The 21,907-nt window shown below is 38.4% G+C and overlaps 1 protein-coding gene across 1 annotated transcript in view; it reads left to right on the forward strand.

The window, feature by feature from the left end:
- LOC122720787 (cadherin-related tumor suppressor) overlaps nt 1–21,907 on the forward strand; it is a 79,091-nt gene that overhangs the window by 49,712 nt on the left and 7,472 nt on the right. Inside the window, exons 2-13 of the mRNA XM_043947763.1 lie at nt 4,422–4,781; nt 8,770–9,006; nt 10,968–11,357; nt 12,972–13,385; nt 13,720–14,052; nt 14,130–14,307; nt 16,629–16,809; nt 16,906–17,159; nt 17,378–17,808; nt 18,567–18,911; nt 19,000–19,329; nt 20,776–21,891. Of these exons, the coding sequence (XP_043803698.1) occupies nt 4,422–4,781; nt 8,770–9,006; nt 10,968–11,357; nt 12,972–13,385; nt 13,720–14,052; nt 14,130–14,307; nt 16,629–16,809; nt 16,906–17,159; nt 17,378–17,808; nt 18,567–18,911; nt 19,000–19,329; nt 20,776–21,891 (4,569 nt within the window). The remainder of the gene's footprint in view (nt 1–4,421; nt 4,782–8,769; nt 9,007–10,967; nt 11,358–12,971; nt 13,386–13,719; nt 14,053–14,129; nt 14,308–16,628; nt 16,810–16,905; nt 17,160–17,377; nt 17,809–18,566; nt 18,912–18,999; nt 19,330–20,775; nt 21,892–21,907) is intronic.

The raw sequence follows: 21,907 nt of genomic DNA on the forward strand, positions 1-21,907 counted from the left end.
AATACGCGTTACGTTGTTGTCCGCCGATGATCGTTGTATTTTATTACACTCGACCGCCCCAACACAACCTCGCCTCGGTTTAATTTCATCCTCGGAAAATTACGGGCAAAAATCTTACGGGCCTCGCGTGAGATATTGAACGGAGCAAGATCAAGGACAGGGGTGATCACCGTTTAATTTTTGATACTTCGAATTGCAAATTCTTTTCCTTTTTTTTTTTTTTTCAATCCTTTCCATTCTGCGTGTTCCCTTTCGAGGAGACAAACGGTGACAAAATTATTATTATTGAATTCAATTGTGAGTTTCTAATTAAGAGATACAAAGATTTTAACAAATCGAATTCTTCTTCTTCGTTCGAGCGATATTTACCATTTTCGACTTCGACCGATTATTTATGAAAGGTCGTTCGTTAATTTTTGTTCACTCGTCTTATGGTCGACGAGTAAGAAGAGTTGTTTCTTTCTTTTTTCGGATTATTTTTCCAGCATATTTCACGTGGTACGGTGTGCCCTACAAGGGGGCGCAAAGGTTTGCATTCGGCGCGACAGAAAGTTATAAATGATCGAAAGACAAGTTAACCCGAACGTAAGCGCGAGTATTCATCGGCAAGGCTGCTTTGACGTAGACATATCTACGGTGAAGTGAAGCCCGTTTACGGATGGACCGTTCGGTGTCGTGCCACTCGAGAGAAAACAAAGCTATTAGTCGTAAGAACCGTAGATATATATCTTATTGTCTCCAGCCGCTAGACGGAATTACAGTCTACCCTTTAACTTACCCGTACCCTATGGGAATCCATTCGAAGAATCGTTATTAACCCAACGGAGAAGTCTCATGGGTTGTGTGACTCGTATAGGGACATCGTTCGCTAAACAACCACGAACGCCATATGTATTTCTATACGAGAAACACTCCGGCTCAACTCTTGTTCTTCTCTTTCTGCGGTTTCAACTTCTATCCTTTGGCGTAAAAGCTGTTACTACTTCGAAATTTGTTCGAGTAAAGCCTCGTCCACACCGGGAGACGTGGGAGCCCGAAAGTTCGCGAATATTCGTGCACGTTACGCGTAAAGAAAAGAGAAGTAGAAAACTATCGAACAATCGTCGAGACGTACCTCGTCGTTGTCGTATTGGAAAAAATCTTCTTAGACAGACTCTACTGAGAATATTTGTAAAATTGATTTCGAAATTTTATTATAAAAACACTAAGTTATTATACTTGAAAAAATAGAAAGAAAAGTTTTCTTCGTTATTTATCCGCAAAAGATAAGATCGTCTCTTATTTTCTTACATACCAACAGAGGATAAAGTAGTTATTAAATATAGACTATCTCGAATCTGTATTTTGTCCTCCATTTGAAAACTTATCCCTGCACATAGAGAACGCACGTTTATTTGCGGACACATGTCTGCGGACAATTGTCTGGAACTGGAAGGCTTTTAGAAGGTCCAAAAAAAAAAAAAAAAAAATGATACGCCGGCATGGCTGTCCCGGCAAAAGCTAGCCGGTTAAGGAATTCGTCGTATATGTGTATACAAGAACCCAAATCTTGTTCGATAAAAATAGTAGAATGAACGCAAACGATCGAGCTAATGCACCTCCATTTACTAAATATCTCTATCTCGTCAGACACCGCCGAAAAAAGCATACGGAAAGAGAGAGGAGAAAGAGAAAGAGAAAGAGAGAGAGACGGCAAAGGGGGAATTATTAATAGATATATATCTTATTGTCCCCGATGGGAATATATACAGAATTCCGTGGCTTTAAAGTCCACCTTCTCGTCCCCGTTCTCATCGTTTTCCTTCTGCCCGTTCGTCGTCCTCGTCGTTGTCGTCGTGGTCTATGGGGGCCCCCACGAAGATACGTTATTAATCGAGCGATGTCAGTGGTTCGACCCCTCATAGAGAACCCATAGGACCCCGTTCGATAAAAGGGACAACAGCAGAGAAGGTATACATATATACATACATACATACATATATATATATATATATATATATATATATACATATAGGAAGAAGGACCACGAGCGTCGTATTGGCTCGAAGGTGAGCAACAAGGAGGGACACAGAGAGGGACTCTTGCGAGGAAAGAAGAGAGTACGAGTCCTGAGAAAAGACAGAAGCGTGTGAGAGAAGAAAAAGGGAGAGTGAGAGAAAGAAAGGAAACGAAGAAGAAAGGAAGACTACCACGGCGACGACGACGACGACAACGAGGAGGAGGACGAAGAAGTGGAGGAAGCAGGGAAGAAGAAGAAGAAGAAGAAGAAGACGAAGAAGAAGAAGAAGAAGAAGACGAAGAAGAAGAAGAAGAAGAAGAAGAAAGGAGAGGGGGCGTGGGGCATAGCAGGGTGAAGGGGGCAACAGAAGAATGGGACTCACTTCGTGCATGACCCAAAGAAACCCCCGCTGAGCGACTCGATCCGATCCGCTGATCCCCGACCGCGCTGACGCAGATACCATCTTTCCTTGCACTCCGAATGCTCTCTCCGGGCGTTTCTTACCGCCCATATACCTCGCCCCTCTCTCCTCCCGCGACCGGCCAGCAAAGAAGAGAGAATATTCTATCCAAGACAGCTATATGACCGCACTGATTTGTCTGCTTATTGTTGCCGTCCCCGTCTTCTTGTTCCCCGATCGTGACGATGACGCGACCGACCATCCACATCCGATATCCCTTTCCGCAAAATTTCGCTGCTGTTTCGATGCTTCTACTCGATCTCGATTTCGATCTCTCTCGGGATACAGTCGAATCCATCCACGCTCCGTGAATGTACAACGAAACACGAGGTTATCGTCGTTAAATTTCGTCGTCGAAAAATAAATTTCGCATTTTTGATAATTGGCACTTTCTTACACTCTTCGTGTAAGCGTGTATTTATAATTGTATTTCGAAGAAGAGGAGGGTCGATTTTAACCTTAGCTGTCGATAGCTAGGAAACGATAATTAAGGAGGATTTTTCTAGAGGCTCTCGAGGAGGTCTAGGCACATTCGATCCGGGATTTAGCATAAATTTAAGGTTTTCGTGTATCTGCGTATTCGCATCGAACACGGGAGGGGATCGTTAGAGCGGATATAGTGGACCGGGCAAGGAATATCGGTGTTTTCGATCTTTGCCAATAACGAGGACGTCGATGTCCGTCGCGCCTTTGAATTTTAATGACAAACGAACAGGGCCAGGAGTCGTAACGATTAATTGTATTCGTGTTTCGAGCTACTTAAAGAAGGCAGCCAGAGGAGATCCGGTACTGGAAAATAATTAAAAAGTCAAATTTATTCATACGCGTGTCACGCTGAAATCGTGTGTTGCGAGACAGCGGCCGACTATTGTTTCGTCATTTCAAAATATCCGTCGCGGGCCTAAACATTTTAGTGCCAATAATCGATGGCGCTCACTTTGTCAATGACGGCCAAACTCCGACTAATTACCAACAAGATCGATGCGTTCCACCATTCCGGTGGATTACACAACGATCGAGGATCATCCGTGCTTCCATATTTAGTATTCTTCGACAGTGTCCCGTCCGAGATCAGGCGTCAGTTATGAAGCGCTTCTCCCCTTCGTGAGAAGAATCACGAAAAAACGATATTTAGATGTCGGTCACTCGGAATTTCACGATATTCCTCCATGATCCACGTTTCGAAACAAAAGCAAAAATTTAGATTCGAAGAGGAAAAAAAGGAGGAGGGGGGGAAGGTATTTCGGTAGCGATTCTCTCTTCTCAACGGTATGCGCAACGCGATTCGAACTACGTCAAAAGTGTTTCTATGTTGAATATAAAGTCTCGTACGGTTAATAATACTACGATAAATTTTTCCACGATTCCACGAGAGTCACTGTTTATCGATCGAAAAGATGTAGCCCCACCGGTGGAGCGATGCTTTTCCAATAGTGCCACCGTTGTTCCTTCGACCGTCGTTTCGATACACTGGCTTCTGGTAGTCACATAAACCTTGGCCGTTGACGTGACTGAGAATTTAATGAAATGAGACATGCACAAGTCGGTTCGAAAAACTAACTTTCTCACGATTCTTCGCATGCATACCGTGGCTTCGTCGCAACAACGGCTCGTAGATTTATATTGATTGCACATAATTATATCCTGGCGACTGACAAAACTTCTAGACACGAAGTTTCCCTCTCTTTCTCTCTTTATTTTTTTCGATTTATTTATCATATTAACACTTTCCAATCTGATCATCCATACGTTTTCTATTTAGAAAAGATTCTTACTGACTCGTAAAATATCTTCGTATCTCAATTAATTAACTCGCGATCGCCGTTAAAACAGGAATGGCAAGGCGAACGAAATTTCTTAACCCCACGCACAAAATCATACTCTCTCCTCTATCCCCCTATAGGGGATACAGCGTGTAATTACGAGCAATTCTTAGGATCGAACAAAAATTTTTAATTACAGGTTCGCGTGACGGTTCTAGACAAGAATGACGTGGCACCGACCTGGGGAACCGGCACCTGGAAATTCAAAATCTCCGAGGAGGCGCCACCCAACACCGTTGTCACGGTCCTGAAAGCGTTCGATCCGGATACGATCGGCACCTTGACTTACACCCTGGTACCGCATCATTGTCCGGGTCCCGCTGATCCGGCCAGCCAACACGCGGGCCAAGACGAAGCCCAATGCCAGTTCAGGCTTCACCCGACCACGGGACAACTGACACTCGCGGAGGCCCTTGACAGAGAGACCAGAGAAAAATATGTCCTGAAAGTTCGAGCCGATGATGGATTGCAACACACGGACATCGCGTTAACCATTCAGGTACCTTTCGTTTCCATATATCATCCTTTTGACTCGCCGTAATTTTTTATCCAAACATCGTACTTTGTAATTAGGAAATTCCTCTTTTTTTTTCCTTTTCTTTCAATGCAATTAATTCCATCGACCGTGTGTCTTAATGATCAACGATTCGATGTGAAACTTTTAAAATTTAAAATTTATAATAACAGTATATTTGTCATTCCTTCCAAAAGAATGTTTGTTTGTCTTCGTTCCAAAAGAAGGAAGAAGGGAACACGACGTATATCGAGATCGAGGGTCGCCTTCTCGCGAGTCCCGTTGCAACTTGATTCCCCAGTAATTATACCGGGGGATGCTACTGTAACCTTGATCAATCGTGATCTCCCGTTACTCGATCATTATATTCGATCATTACGGAATCGATCTTAACAATGGCCATCGCGTATTTCCAATTTTCCAAGCATCGAATAACGCGATTTTCGTGCAATGGGCTTCGTTTTTGGCCAAAACCAAAACGATAATTCGTGGCGATGAAAAAACGCAAAGGAGGGCGGCCAGACGTTTAACGAAGGTAGATGAAACAGTGTGCGGTGGCGACAGAGGGGGAGGAGAGGCACAGGATAGCCAAGGATCCCTCGGAGACAATCGCAAAAATTATCCTTATGACGTGCAATGGCTGGAATTCTTTTAAGGTTCTCGCTGCCCGCCGTCCGCTATTCTATCCGGGTCTCTTAAAGGCAAAAGGAATGCCAGTCCCGATCATAGCTCGGCTCTTTGGGGCTCCATGAAAGAGGCCCGCTGCCGACAGTTGCGGAATCTGCCCCTTCTGGCCCCTTATATCCCTTCCATCCTCTCCCCGACCTCGGAAGAGTTTCTCTCCTTCGACCTCCTCCTCCCTCCACACCCCGTAAAGAATCACTCCCTCCTCCCTTTTTCTCCCATCCACTTTCCTCCTCCTCTCGTCCTCCTCCTCTCCTTCCTTCTCTCACCTCCTCCATCCTCCTTCTTCCTCCCCTTCTTCTTCCTCTCCTTCTTTCACCCAGTTGGTCATCTCTACTCCGCTTTCGGCTCTCCCCTCGTCATCCACCGCGTCTCGGGGCAACCGTCACTTTTTGCAAACGTCTCCGAACCCTCTCCTTAATCAAACCGTGCCCACCTCCGCTTGATTCTTTTATACCGCGCCACCGCGTGTCGATCCCTCTCTCGAAGTTGGAAACCTATTCACCGGCCGCGCCCGGTGACTTTTCGGCCGGGATCGAGATCATCCTCCTCATTCTATTCGGATAGGATAGGATCGGTCGAGGACTATTCACGCGATAAATTCCAATCGTTCCCTCCCGATATCCTTCCCTCGGATATCCCCAACTTGTTTCGCGGATGGACGAATCGGAGATCGGCTCTGACGATGATCATTTTTTTCTTTTTTTTTTTTTTTTTTTTTTTTTTAATCGTTAAAGTAAAGGTTGCCAGGTTGCAAACACTGTCGAGGTGTCCCTCTTGGTAACCTTGGCGGTGGAATTATTATTATTCGGCTCGAATATTTCGAGTCTCTCCCCTCCCGAGGGGATTAAACCAACATTTCCCGGTTTGATTACGTTGGCAACGATCGAATCGAGAGTCGAGTAGAGAATTTATTCTGGAAAAACATTCTTCAAATTCCTGCCGTTCGCCTCGTCTCGAAGAGATTCATCGCCACCGTAAAAACAACAGGAAACTTTGCTCGTGGAGCGGCGCGGTTCGAAGGTGAAGCGGGCTCGCGACTGCTTGTCCCGAGCTTTGATTGAAATATGTTTATTCAGGAACGACGTTGAGCACAATCGAAAGAGAACAGGAAGCGTTAGCTCTGATTCTGAATTGTTTATCCTGACCCGTTACCTTTCTTCTCCCCTCGATCGAATCGCCGGCAATTCTTCGAACGGGATGAATCAAGTATGATCAAGAATAACATCGATTATTCTTCCTATACTTTCCATACTCGCCCTTCCCCTCTCCGTATAAAAATACAAAAGATATCTTTCGGGGGGATAAAAAATCGATCCGTGTTATGTTTGGTCTATCAGCATATCCTTCACTCTTGAATTCGTTTCATTTTCTTTGCTTAATTTTGTTCCATGTATATTCAATAAATGATTATTGAAATGATAATTTCACGATAAATGATAATTTTTTAGAAAAATGAATTATTATAGAAGGAAAGAATTGGGATTTTATTTTTTTTTTTTTTTGATGTAAGAAAAATTTCAGCAGTAGCAATAAATAAAAAATTTAAGTGAAGAGAAATTTTACATTTTTTTTAGAAATTTTACATGGAATTTTTTTTACTTTTTTTAAATAAAGCAAATTCGAATAGTAGAATATGAAACGCTGTTATTTTTAAATAATAAAATAATGAAACTATGTTAATAGATTATCTACTAATAAAAAGATTTTATTAATGTCCAAGCATAATGAAAAAGATGGATTTCAAATATGATAAAATATATAATTAAACGAAAATTATTGTTTTGTGATAACATATGTAAATTATACTTTCTGAATCTATATAATCTTAATTAGCACGATGTACACATCTCTAAAATTTTAATTATATTGCTATAAATCAAATATTTCTAGCAATTTCATTTTGTCTTATCATTTCATAATCAAAAAAAGCGAATATTTCAAATCTTCATATAGTGAATATGAACTATTATTACAGCTTTTCTTTTTCTTTAAAAATCACAAAATAAATTAATTAATAAATTAATTAGAAATTTTCTATTACGGTCAAAACATGAAATATTTATTAAACAAAAGAAAGATAATTATCAAAAATAATTGCTCGGACGAATGTTTTAGTTATATTTAATCATTTAATCAGAATTATCGATATTTTATATAGATCAAAAAAAATTGGTATCTCGTATTTCTATCCTATCTCATATTCTTCCCTTTATTATGCCTCAAAAATTTGATTCGCGTTAAATATAAATTGCTGATAAAAAAGAATTCGATATTACTTTCTTAGATTTATAAAAATGAATATTAGCGGACCATGAATAATTCGATTTTAATGAAACTTAATTTTAATTTAAAAAATCTTATCTAAAATATTATCTTTGTATAGTAATGAGTAATTTTATTATCGAATAAATTGAAATTGAAATAATAGTTATTTAAAGACTATCCTCTACTGGATTGGAAAATAATGTCTACTTTATGACAGCAAAATAAATCAATTTACTATGACATATTCACACACGCATTTTAAGTAATCTATTATTAAGTTTTTCTTATTATATTCAGTATATATATATATATATCTATATAGTAAGTTAATTTTATTATTCATTTTTAATGACAACGACTTCAAATTGAACTTTATTTAATAGAGTATTTCATAATAAACGATGTTGCAACAAAAAAGAATAATATAGCAATTTTTTTTCATTAAATCAAAATGTTACAACGAATAAATTTAAAACATAATAAATTAAATTTTTATTATATCCTTATATTTTTTTATATTTAATTTATCCTATTTTTAAATTATTATAAATACACGTACAAACTATATCAATGTATGTTACCAACAAATTTTTAAAATAATCATTAATAAATGTATACTATAATATCAAAAATGTATCAAAATTCAAAATTCGATTACGAAATTTAAAGAGCAAAATTACGTGCACATTTATCTCAAAAATAGAATATTTCTCATACGAAAACATTTACATTTATCCTTTATTAAATTAAAATGTAATAAAAACAGATATCTTACGTGCAATTGTTGTTTCAAAAATTCAATTGAACATTAATTTTTTTAAGTTTAAGACAAGAATAGATTATTTCGTAAGTATCGCTTTCATAAATGGATTTATCGTATAAGGAGTGACACACGGACTCATTTATAAAATTGTTTATCCGACGAGGATCAGAATTAGTTACGTAACTCTTCCACCAAGTATATATAACCCCACAAAAATAAATCGATCGATCAAACGAAAGAAACCGTTGAATTTTACAGGTGACCGATACAAACGACAACGCGCCAACATTCCAGAACACCGCGTATTCGTTCGACGTTCCGGAGAACATGCCGAGAGGAAGTCGAATAGGTCAGGTCGTTGCGACGGACGCAGACGCAGATGGCCCCAATAGTCAACTGAGCTATACCCTGATTTCTGACTGGGCCAACGACGTTTTTTCTCTGAATCCTAGCACCGGTGTGTTCACGCTCACCGCCAGTCTCGACTACGAACAGGTTCGTATTTTACCGCGCCACTTGTCGATCGTCCAGGGACGGCGATTTAGAAAGCGTGTAAAATGATTTGTGGAAGACCGTTCGGACGCGTGGATATGTCGCTTTCACGTTCGAGCACGGAATTATGGGATGCGGCTATTATTCTTAAAACGACCGTTTCCATTCCGTGTCGTTCAGGAAGGCCGTGATGCCTTCATTTTCATTTCGGGCAAACGAATTCCATTTTCTTACGTAAGAAGTTATTAATCAATTCAATTCGTTTTGTTACGATTGAAAACTTTGAAAAAGATGCAAAAGATCTTCGAAACTTTTTGCGATTTTCTTTTTCGTGAGATTCGAAAATCTCGAAAGTCGCGTAAAGAATGAAACTTGTATAATTTGGAAAAAATATGAATTTATATCATATTAATTATATTAATTAAATTATATTATCATATTAATTAAATTATATTAATAATTATCGTTATTATTGGTTTAATATTTCGAGAAATTTGAAAATTTTTCTTAATTTTACAAAATCAAGTTTCCTATCGATATTTATAATTTATCAAACTGGCTTGAATGGGTAGGCATAGAATGTAGAATAACTGTTTACCGGAACAATTCCTTTCTTATCGCGAATTTACAGAATAGGATTTTAGTAGCGCGATCAACGCGAGAAGTCCACATACGGTAAAACGCATAGTTGCTCGAGGCAACGATTATAACCATGAACACGCCTCTACATTTAAGCTCGAACGCACCTATTATATTAGCTTTCGGCTATGCTAGAATTTAGGGTTTAGCGTTAACAGTCCGACAGATCGATCAACAGACGTTTTCAAATTGAAGGTCTGATCCTTCGGAGACAAGCCATATTTATTTCAAGACACGAGCGTATACGCTCGTTTTGCCCATCAGAATCATTGATCTTGCTTTTCAATTACGAGTAAGTACTCTGTTCTATGGGGCCACGAAGTCCCCAGTGATGATTTTTCTTTCTTTCTTTCTTTCTTTCTTTCTTTCTTTCTTTCTTCCTTTTTTCAAAATTGATTGGAAAAAGCAATTTTCTCCGCGTTAGAGAAATATTTGAAAATTAAAATTTAGAAAGAAAATAAGCAACGAGAGAGGAATAGATTTATTTTATATTCTATCTGATTATTTAAAAAAATTTTATGTACAATAAGGATCATTCTATTGTTTCGTGTAATGAGAATTCAATACGAAACCAGTCTTGCATTTAATAGAAAACGACATTTTTTTTTTTTTTTATTAATGAAACAAGCAATGAATAAGAATTTGAAAAATTCTTCAAAAATTATCAAATACTCGTTAACTCGATATTCATTGTGTATAAAATATTCTCAAAAAGGCAACAAGTTTTATAAACAATCTTTTTAATTTCCCTTAAAATTATCGCTGATGAATCCGTCGTCTCTCTTGCTGCAATTTCAAATCGTAATGCCATATATCTATAACCGTATTGAACGATATATTCACAGTTTATTACACGGCGTTATACGCATATACATATAATACCATCTAATATAACGTTTCGGTGAGAAGCAATAGAACGAGCATAGACACGAAGAGGCACTACTTAGAGAAAGAGTAGTTTATAGAACCTTTCATCATCGTAATGCCTTTCCAGATATAGGGCGGGAGCTGCTGCGAAAGCAGTTCACAGTTGGGTCGGAGAGATCTGAGCTGGATTGGAAACGGAGAAACAACACGTTGCTTCCACGAAGCTCGTATTAGTCGTTGCAAAATTGTTAGGCGCGCTACCCCCTTAACGAAACCGAGATGCAAGCGGATGGGAGCGAAGAAAAAAAAAATTTCCCTTAAAATATCGGGCGGAGAGACAATTGTTCTCCGAACTCGTTCCCTCCTCTTTTCATTTCTTTTTTCCATTTTTCTTATTAACCACGACCCTCGATCAATTTATCGATCAATCGAGAAATCCTCCCTCGATCGTTTCGCAGGTGCAACACTACATCCTGGTGGTTCAGGCCACGGACGGTGGTATCCCGGCGCTTTCCTCGACAGTGACCGTCTACTGCAACGTGGTAGACTTGAACGACAACGCGCCGATCTTCGAGGCGGGGCCACACGCGGTGGATATCGTGGAGAATACGACGATCGGCACCCCAATCCTATCCGTGACCGCCCAGGACCTCGACTCCGGAGATAACGGGAGGGTAATTTACGCTGTCGCAGGCGGTGACGAGAACGGTGACTTCGGAGTGGCACCAAACGGCACCCTTTTCACTCGAAAGTTGCTCGACAGAGAACAAAAGCCACTTTACAATTTGGTCCTCAGCGCCACGGATAGCCCTTCGCCACCGGGCCTCCCTTTGTCCTCCACCGTACAGGTTTGTTCGTCTCCTCTGTAACGAGAGTATTGCGCGTAATGCTTGTCTTTCTTTTTTAAAAGATTCTATTTGAAAGCTTAGAATTTTCTTTTATTATAAAGAAGGTTTTTTTCCTTTGTGATGGAAAAATATGATATGATAGAATAAGCTATGTGCAATGTTGTTTTATAAACAATTCAATCTTTCCAAGTTTTAGATAAATATTACAAATTTAATTTTCGCGGAATGCTCAAGTTTCAAGATATAATATTAGCGATTATAAATATTTTATCGAATATCTCGAAAATTAAGATCGACTGTTGATTATATATATATATATATAGGAAAAAAGTTGTAAAGATATCACACGTCAACAGGTTAATTAAAATTATTTGCTCAATTTTTATACTCCTGTGTAGTTGGATTGAATTATTAAATATATTATACGTATATTTATTTATAACTTTTTTTTCTGTTTTTCTCTTCTTGATTTTCTATATATAATAAAAATGAGTGTTTAAAATTCTTTCTTTTGTTAAATACAGTAAGAAAGATTATAATGAATAAAAAAATTTATTACTTGCATTTTTTTCACATGATTTTACGTCGTTTGAAAAGAATATAATATTCGTTGAAAAATAACTTTTAATTTCACAATATATTTGCCAACATTTCACAAGAGCATTAATTTTATATACGTAAGAATTAAGAAAAAGAAACTATTGAAAGATGTTTTCAATGACTTTTTATTTCCTTAAATTGCTTCTTTGTTAGAAAGTTGTCAAACAAGTGAAAAAAAAAAGTCAGTTGATGAAAAATCAAGGAAATATGAAAGATGGAATAAAATTTCAATTTCAATTTGATTTTTGTATGATAATTGTTACTTGTAGTTTATAATTATTGTCCAAAAAAACTTTTTCTATATATTAAACAAAATAACTGTTATTTTTTAATTTTTATAGTAGATTTTTAATTATAGTTGATTCATTTGCATCAAATACAAATTACGAATAAAATGAGGTTCTAATATAACTAGTCATAGCATCAAGTATAACAAAATCGAATAAAAATTTCAGGATGATCAATTATACACAATTATTCCCAAAAATATGCAAGCATGTTTATATATATCTTATTACTTCATTCTAAAGATATTTCTAATCGCAACAAAAATAATATTATCTACTATAATTAAACAATAATATCAATAAGATTTAAGAAAAACGTTGCATCATCTAACGAAGAAGTAAAAAGTATTTTTATTCATTAATAAAAATAATTTTTAACATATCAAACTATTTAAAATATATTACTTTCATTTTTAAATCAATCAAACAAACTTTTATAAAAAAAAAAAATCTATTGTCATAAATTCGAATATTTTTGTAACATAAAAGTTTATCTTATTTCTTTTTTTTCCAATATTCTTTTTTTTTTTTGAATATTCAAATAATCAACAATTTTAAATAGACAATTTTTTTTTTATTTTTAAATACAATTAATTTTAATATATAATAATTTCGTTGCTTTATTATTTCATCGTTATACACACCAGGCATAAAATATAGACATCAAAACTGTATCGGTATTCAAATATATTTTAATAATTAATCGTCGACATTGTCCGATCGATAGGTGACCGTGGTGTTATTGGATGTGAACGACATGTCGCCCGAGTTCATATCACCGACCAAGATTTCGATAATAGAGAACGCGCCAAGTAACACAGTGGTGATGGCCATTAAGGCCGTGGACAGGGACGAAGGACGGAACGGATACGTAGAGTACTCCCTCGAGGACACAACGCTTCCCTTCACCGTTGGACCCGTAGATGGACTATTGCGCGTATCTGGCTCGTTGGATCGCGAATTAAGGTCAAACTACACCTTGGAAGTAACCGCGAAAGACCGCGGTGAACCACCGAGATCGTCCTCGACCACGGTCACTGTCACGGTCCTCGACGAGAACGATAATTCGCCCGTGTTCGATCCGCGACAGTATTCAGCCACTGTCGCTGAAAATGCCAGTATCGGGGCCAGTGTACTCCAGGTTCGTTGCATTTAATATCTTGTCTTTTCTTTTTTTTCTTCTTTTTTCTTTCTCTTTCCTTTCCTCGCTCGATAAATATATATATATATATATATACACATATATATCGGCGAACGAGGTTTCATCGGTGAAAGAGGTTGCCATAAAATCGAGATTACACGAGCACTTACGTCACGCTAATTAAATCGCAATGAGTGTGTTCTTCAACTGAACAACCTTGCAACTGAACCGTGAAGGAAACAGTTTAACAGAGATTTAAAGAGCGTCTTTTACCGTTGAACGGTAATTGTTTCAACTTTCTCGATTCGCATGCGGACATGTGTTTGCATTCAAGGTGTCGGCGATGGACCGAGACGAGGGCGCGAATGGAAGGGTAAGATACGGTATAGCGATGGGGGACGATAACAGGGACTTCACGATTTCGGAAGATGGCGGGGTGATCAGAGTGGCGAAGAATTTGAATTTCGAGCGGAAATCTAGGTACTATTTGACAATCAGGGGGGAGGATTGCGCCTCTGAAGTGGGGGAAACGCCACGGGGTGACACGGCTCAAGTCACCATCACCGTCCTTGACATTAACGACAACGCACCCGTTTTTTTGGATTCCCCTTATTTAGCCCACGTTATGGAGAACATGGTGCCACCTGGGGGAGGATTCGTGATACAGGTAATCGTATCACGTGAATCATCGAATATTAATTATCTCGACGAGAGATGAAACTGATATCAATTTTGATCTCAAAGGTGAAAGCTTATGACGCGGATACGCCTCCTTACAACGACCAAGTGAGATATTTTTTGAAGGAAGGAGACACGGATTTGTTTCGAATAAATGCTAGCACAGGTGACATTTTCCTGCTCCGGCCTCTTGACAGGGAATCGGTGCCAGAATACACCCTCACATTGGTTGCCATGGATACCGGTGAGTTATTTTAGAAGAATTTTAAGAACGAAAAATTAAGCGTTAAAGGCTAATTTATGGTGGAGAGGAGCGATGTAAAAATGAAACGAAACGAAACGAAACGAAACGAAAGCACAACACGAAAATAAATACGCGTATAAGGGAATAAAGGATAAAGAAATCATGGGTAAAGGGGTATTCCCAGTAGATTCTTTGGATCGTACCTTAGGGGAACGGTTAAATAGGTATATACCTGGTAGGATCTGCACAAAGAGCGGCATTGAAAGGGTAGTCAGTATTCTTTGGAGAGAATATTTTTCCGGCCACCTTAGTAACCGGTCTTAGGCTCTATGTAAACTGGTTGCGAATTAGCACGAACAAAGGACTTAATTATATTGGGTTTGGCACTTTTAAAAAAGCCGCGGTGAATTGAAGAATGAGAAATAAAAAATGAAAAAGCCGATTTTTAACGCTGAAAAGACCCGGTTTTTAAACGACTCAACTCGTCCGTACGATACAATACGCCCGTACAGGTATATACGTATACGTGCAGGTAGCTATAAATTCGTCGAATTACTTTGACAAATTTACGACACCGTTGTCTACAAATCGTGATTACCTATTCGGTCGGACGCGACCGATCGAAATGTCGGTAAATGTCACAGGCATATATCGGTGGCAGGCCAATTCACGGGACGATTATTTTTCCATCTATAAATTCCATTTAAACTGAACCGTCACCACGGAGGAGGAGATCGCGTAAAACGATCGCGCGCGACGTTCGTGATACGGGAAAATGTCACCCTCCCACTTCACCATCGTCGATAAATAATAGACGAAACAATAGACGATATACGGGGATAGGTTTAAGTAATGAGCGGTAATATACAAATTGGATATAAATTTGTGGGTTGTTCGATGAGATTCTTTAAGCGGTGGGCAGTTCCTCGTCGAAATCTTTTTTATCGTTCATTCCTCCGACGAAGCCAGTAGTCCCATTCGAGGGTGCCCCTCGCCCGCCCCCTTCGGGCCAACCATCGGGGGCCGATGGCCCAATCGGTCCCCGCCGAGGTAGACAAGCCTGCAGAGTTATGACGCGCGATTATGATAATCGCTCTCAAATGCCTTCCTCTGCCTCGGCGCTGCACTCTCTTTCTCCCTACCCCTCTTTCGTTTTCCCTTCGACCCCCCGCATACCCCACTCCCATTCTCTCTCTTTCTCTCTCTCTCCATCGCTTCCACCACCTCCTCCTCCACCTCCATCGCCGCCTCCTCCTTCTCTTAATGCCTCCTTCACCCCACCCAAGCTTTCGCTTGTTGGATGTTTTGGAGCCCTCTCTTTGGAGCCAAACGCGCATCTCTCGAGATCCTGCTCGAGCACGCGCATTATACTCCTATTTTATTCATACGTTATGGCTGTCGCGTGTACACGCCACCTATAGCGTTTATACCAGCCGTGTCCACTCCGAAACGGCTGCGCCCCTATCATCATGCTAGTACTATGGTTAACCATAAGAATTCACTTTAAATCGTCGTTATGTTGCGTTACGTGTTATAGAAATGAAAAAAAAAGAATTTGATGAGCAATATAATACGAGGAATTTCAAAAATCCTATTAATGGCTCGTATATATATATATATATATATATATATATATATTGTCACGATTTCGCATTCTCGTTAAAAACTACTTTGACAATTCGAATCGAATTGGCGAGGTGGGACGGTTCTCTCGCTTCTTCTTGTCCCCATCAATTAAGCAAACGAATAAGAAGAATACGCTACTAGTGTAAGCCAGTATATTTCTGTCGGATTGCCCACCAGGGGAACACCGGATATGGTGGACCACACCATTGTGCCTTGCAATTGTTGTGCCCTTCTCGTGAGAGGTCCACGTGATTAAACGATATACGCTTATAGTGGCGCGTGGCCCAGGGCCACGCCAACGCGTACAATGTACCTGCTGCAATCAGAGAAATCGGGTCCACCGGAGAATAATGGCCTTTTAGGCGGCACAATTAACTCGACGGTATTCCGCCCGCCCGATATTTTATGGAATCGTAATTTGTCTTATTCGAACGTTTCGACGATTTGATCGGGCGAAAAAACACCTTCGAAACACTTTCGTCGTTACGTTCAAACTTTCTAAACTTGGATACCTTTTATAATCAATATTATAATTTTTTATAGCATGTGATTTTTGATTTCTTGATGAAGAAAAATTTTCGAATCGAAAGTACTCGAAATATACTCAAGTTCGTTTCAAGATCCCATCAAGCCGGATAAAATAACTATCTTAATAATAAAACGATCGATCTACGATTATCGAACCTGTTCCACAGGTTCTCCACCTTTGACTGGATCGGGCATCGTTAGAATTGTCGTGCTCGATGTCAACGATCACATTCCGGAATTCACGAGGCAGGAGTACAGGGCGACGGTGACCGAAAATTCAGTTTCCCGTACGTGGGTCACTAAACCTCACGCCACGGACAAAGACGAGGGCCTTAATGCCAAAATCAGGTATAATATAATATAAAGGCATCTTCTTCAAGGAGAAAAATTCTCTCTCTCTCTCTCTCTCGATTCTTCGTAAAAACGCTCTAACATTCTCTACAGATATAGTTTATTGGGAGAGTATTCGGAACGTTTCACCGTGGATCCCGAGACAGGCGAGGTGTTCACAGTGGTGGCATTAGATCGGGAGCAAACCTCTGTCTACCACCTGACTTTGGTCGCTCAAGACTCGAGCCCGACGGAACCGCAAGCCTCCGCTGTTAATTTAACGATCTTCGTAAAGGACGTGAACGACAATGCTCCCAGATTTTCTAGTCCAAGATACACGGCCTATGTGCCAGGTGCAACCAAATCAGGTAATCAGGATTTATCCCAAGAAACGAAAAACAGAGAGAGAAAAAAGAAAATAGAGAGAGAGGAAAAAAAAAAAAAAAAAAAAGAAATTCGCAACTTTGGTATCCATCCTTCGAGAACACGAGTCTGAACGCGTTAAGTAACACCTGAATAACGACAGGGACTCGTATAAGCTGGAGTCGCTTATAACGCAACACTAAACACACCGTTTCCTTTAAAGGGGATTTCGTGTTCGGCGCGAAAGCGGTGGACGACGACGACGGGGAAAATTCTCGGATCGTGTATCGTCTCCAGGGAATAGACGCGGAGAAGTTTGTGATCGATTCGAACAGCGGTGTGATAAGAACTACGCAGGAATTGGCCAATGACGAAACCACTTACCAATTGCAAATCCAGGCGTCCGATTGCGGCGTTAAACCGCAGTCGGTCACCGCGGACTTGGTCATACATCTCTGGGAGAGGCAATTGTTCCCCAGCTTTCGATCCAGCATCACCACCAGGTTCACGCTGCCGGAGGACGTGCCGGAGGGTCGGGTGGTCACAAAATTGGGCGCGACCACGCCGAAAATCGGGGCGGCCAGCAGTTTGGTTTATGGGATGGCAGGTGGAAATGTCGGCGACGCGCTCAAGATAGATCCTCATACCGGCGAGGTTTGTATTTTAATTTTAATTTTAATATAGAAGAAGAATATGTCGACGACATAAGGAATTTCGATTGATTTTTATTATTTTTGCAAATTCGTCTTATGTTATATTTTGCGTTACGGGGAAAATTATAAGTGAATTTAATAAATATTGGATTAAATTGTTAACGGGTAATACATAATATACGAATTTATAAATGCAATTATTCCGGGAGAAAATTGAATTTGCTATACTTTTATTAATTTATTTTATTATATATATTATATATTTATTATTATATTATATTATTATTATTATTATTATTATAATTATTATTATTATATTATTATTTATTATATATATTATACTTTTATTAATTTAAATTTGTTTAGAAAAGAGTTTGAAAAAATAATATTTACACGAGTAAGTTCAAATAAGTTTCAAAAACGTATTATTAGTAAATTAATTTATTTTTAAACTTGTTTTTAAACTAAGATCTGTTGAATCTATTAAATCAAACTTTAATCAATATATATTATTTTCGATAATGATAAATATTAAAAATCTTATTGATTCTTATTAAAAATTTGTTTTAAAAAACGTGGCAACTTTTTCTTTAATTCGATTTAACACGAGCAATCAAATAATATTCTTTACGAATAACGAAACGCTTCGTTAAACTCTCAGCTTCCCTATACAGAGATAATAATTTATCGATCGTTCTCGACGATTGTGCTCGACGAAAGATTTATAATCGATCGTATCTTTCGTTATTATCGGCTCAGGTATTGGTCGCATCTGGATTCGATTATGAAACAGCGCCGTTCTACGAAGCCTGGGTCGAGGTTCGTGATTCGGACACCCCGGCTCTGAGGAGCGTTGTGCAACTTCTCGTGAATGTTACGGACGCGAATGACAATGCACCGGTAATGGAGGCGGCAATTTACAACGCCACGGTTCCCGAGGAAGAGTATCCACCCCTGTTCGTCGGCAAAGTTTCAGCGAAAGATCGTGATTCTGGGGAGAATGGTCAAGTGTCTTATTACCTGGTAAACGATTTTACCGAGACTTTCATCATCGATTCCGATAACGGTGAAATTAGCACCAATGCAAAATTAGACCGTGAAGAGGTGAGTACCGTGTTAATCGAATTTTATGATCGAGAAAGAAAAAGGATAAAAATATCCTTTACGAATAGATCGACTCGTTTTCTTTCAGATCGCTTCTTACGAGCTGATCGTAGAAGCGCGGGACGAGGGGCAGCCTTCGTTAACGGGCACGGCCACAGTTCTGGTCACTGTATTGGATAAAAACGATAATCCGCCACAATTCACCCGATTGTTCAGCGTGAACGTAACGGAGAATGCAGAGATCGGCACGTTTGTTATAAGAATTACTAGCAGCGATCTCGACATTGGTCAAAATGCTAATGTCAGCTACAAATTCACCGAAAATCCGGGGCAAAAATTCGCCATGGATGCTTTGAGTGGTAATGTCACTGTAAATGGCCATTTAGATAGAGAAGAACAGGACGAATATTTGCTAAAGGTTTGTATAATATTTAAAATACGTATTAAAAAAGTATTTTTTAATTATTTTTCACACACATATCGAAATACAGGGATTGATATGATGCAAATATACGTATTTTTTTTCATTTTGTGTGATTATTAATGTATTATAAAAATATTCGAATATTTGAAAATATTTACAAATTTTTGCAAATAATAATAAAAAATAATGAAAATAAATTTTGATTGATAAAACTTATTCGATTAATTATTAGAAAATTAATGTATCAATATTTTCTTTTTTTTTTTTTTTTTGATATAATGTATAAAATTATAATAATTATTTAAAAGTGTTATTTAAAACGCATCATGTTTTAAACAATTTCTTTTTATACATATTATTATGCATAAATATGTTTTAATTTGTGAAATATTCTTAAAATATTTTTTTTTTTGAACTTACCTTATAAATATATTCATCGTGGTGTGAATTCTAATATGGTAGTGACCACATTCCTGCATAACCTAGATAATAAAAAGAAAAAAATTAATAGATTATAGGTTAATTTATGTTAGGTTAGATTTCCATTCGTTCATTACAATTTATATAATTCATCATACCGTAAATTGTTTCTTGATCTTAAAAACTATATCAACTTATCGTAACTAAATAAATAATTACGAAAGTTATATTTTAAATATGCCACAAAGGAAGCAATAATAAAATTTAATTTAATAGAATTAAAAATAGAATCATTGCTCATTATTGTTACTCGCAATCTAGAAAACGATATATTTGTTTTACAAATATTTATATAAATAAATTCATATATTTTATATTAATACGTAGGAAAGATTGCAACTAAAAGTTTCGTTTTTGAGGAAACGTGAAAAAAATTGGGAAATAATGTTAATTTTTTTTCATTATTGATTTACTGTCATTATAATTTACTATTATATTTATTATATTTTAAGATTTTAAGCTTTTATATTTAATATATTGCAACAGGTTTTTCATTTATCTTAACTGATCGAATAATTAATGTCATGAATTGCTATTGGAATAAATTATTAGACTAGAGAAATAAAAATAGCCTTTTGAAAATATCTATTGATTATATTTTATTAATAATAAGTTTAATAATTTTTTATTAATCTACTGTAATAATCTAATAATTGTATAAATCGTTAATAAAATAGAATAAAAAATATAAACTATAAATAAAAAAAATACAATGAATCAAAAAGATAACAAGAGAAAAACAATTTACACAATTTATAATAATAAGAAATTGTTACATCAACTTATATTATATATATTTACAATTTGTTTTTAAATATCATCTGATTCATAAAAAAAAAAACATTATAAATAATCGAAACGGATCAAAAAATAATAATCGAAGAATATTAAAAAAGAGGACAAATTTTAGCTACAAATATAAATTAATAAAAAATTTAATCAATCATTCGTATTGCACAGCTGGTAGCAGCAGACGGAGCTTGGCAAGCAGCGACCGCTCTAACGATAACCATCCAAGATCAGAACGACAACCCCCCGGAATTCGACGAGGAATCGTATCACTTCCACTTCCCCGAACTCCAACCATCCGTTGCTCACGTCGGCCAAGTAACCGCGATTGATCGCGATAAGCAAGGCCCAAATTCGGTGATATCCTACAGCTTGTTACAACCTTCTGACCTATTCACCGTCGATCCGGCGACCGGTGACGTTTTCAGTAAAAAGACTCTGAAGTACAAGCATACCCATCGGCCCTCCTCGCCCGAGAATTTGTACTCGTTGACGGTGGTCGCCACCGACAACGGAAAACCGCCCCTCTCCTCGAGAACGGTGATCTACGTGAACGTGGTCGATGCGAACAACAATGCCCCAAGGTTCGAGCAGAGATCTTATCTCTATCCCGTCCCGGAAAATTACGGGATCGGTAAAAGGGTGGTACAGTTGGTCGCCAGGGATGACGCCGACTTCGGCGTGAACGCGGAGATCAGTTACTTTTTGACGAATGTGAACGGAACCGAGTACTTCTCGATCGATGAGAAATCTGGATGGGTGTACATCCAAAACCCGTTGGCCAACGTGCCGGTAGGGACGACGTTCTTATTAAAGGTTCGCGCGATCGACAAGGGTGTACCACCCCAAAAGGACGAGGTCTCGTTGACTTTGGTGATATCCGGGGAGAACAAACACGCCCCCACCTTTGCCGCTGTCAGCCATCAAGTAAGGGTGCCCGAGAACGAGCCTGTTAACACGACTATCTTGACGGTGAGCGCAACCGACGGCGATGAAGGGCCGAACGGGATGATAAGGTACAAGATATCGGCTGGGAACGAAAAGAACGAATTCTTCGTTCATTCCATCACCGGGGCGGTCACCATACTCGAGCCTTTGGATTACGATCTGGTTCAGGAGTACAAATTGAACATCACCGCTACGGATCTTGGATTCGAGCCGAAACAGGCTGTTGCCATTTTAACCGTAAACGTGTCCGATATTAACGACAATCCTCCAACGTTCAATCAAAGCGTTTACGAAGCCTATTTACCCGAAAATTCCCCACCGGACAGTTTCGTTTACAAGGTAAATATATCATCCT

This window comes from Apis laboriosa, unplaced genomic scaffold (genome assembly GCF_014066325.1).
Source record: "Apis laboriosa isolate Shangri-la unplaced genomic scaffold, ASM1406632v1 scaffold1321_cov151, whole genome shotgun sequence".
NCBI classification, from domain to species: domain Eukaryota; kingdom Metazoa; phylum Arthropoda; class Insecta; order Hymenoptera; family Apidae; genus Apis; species Apis laboriosa.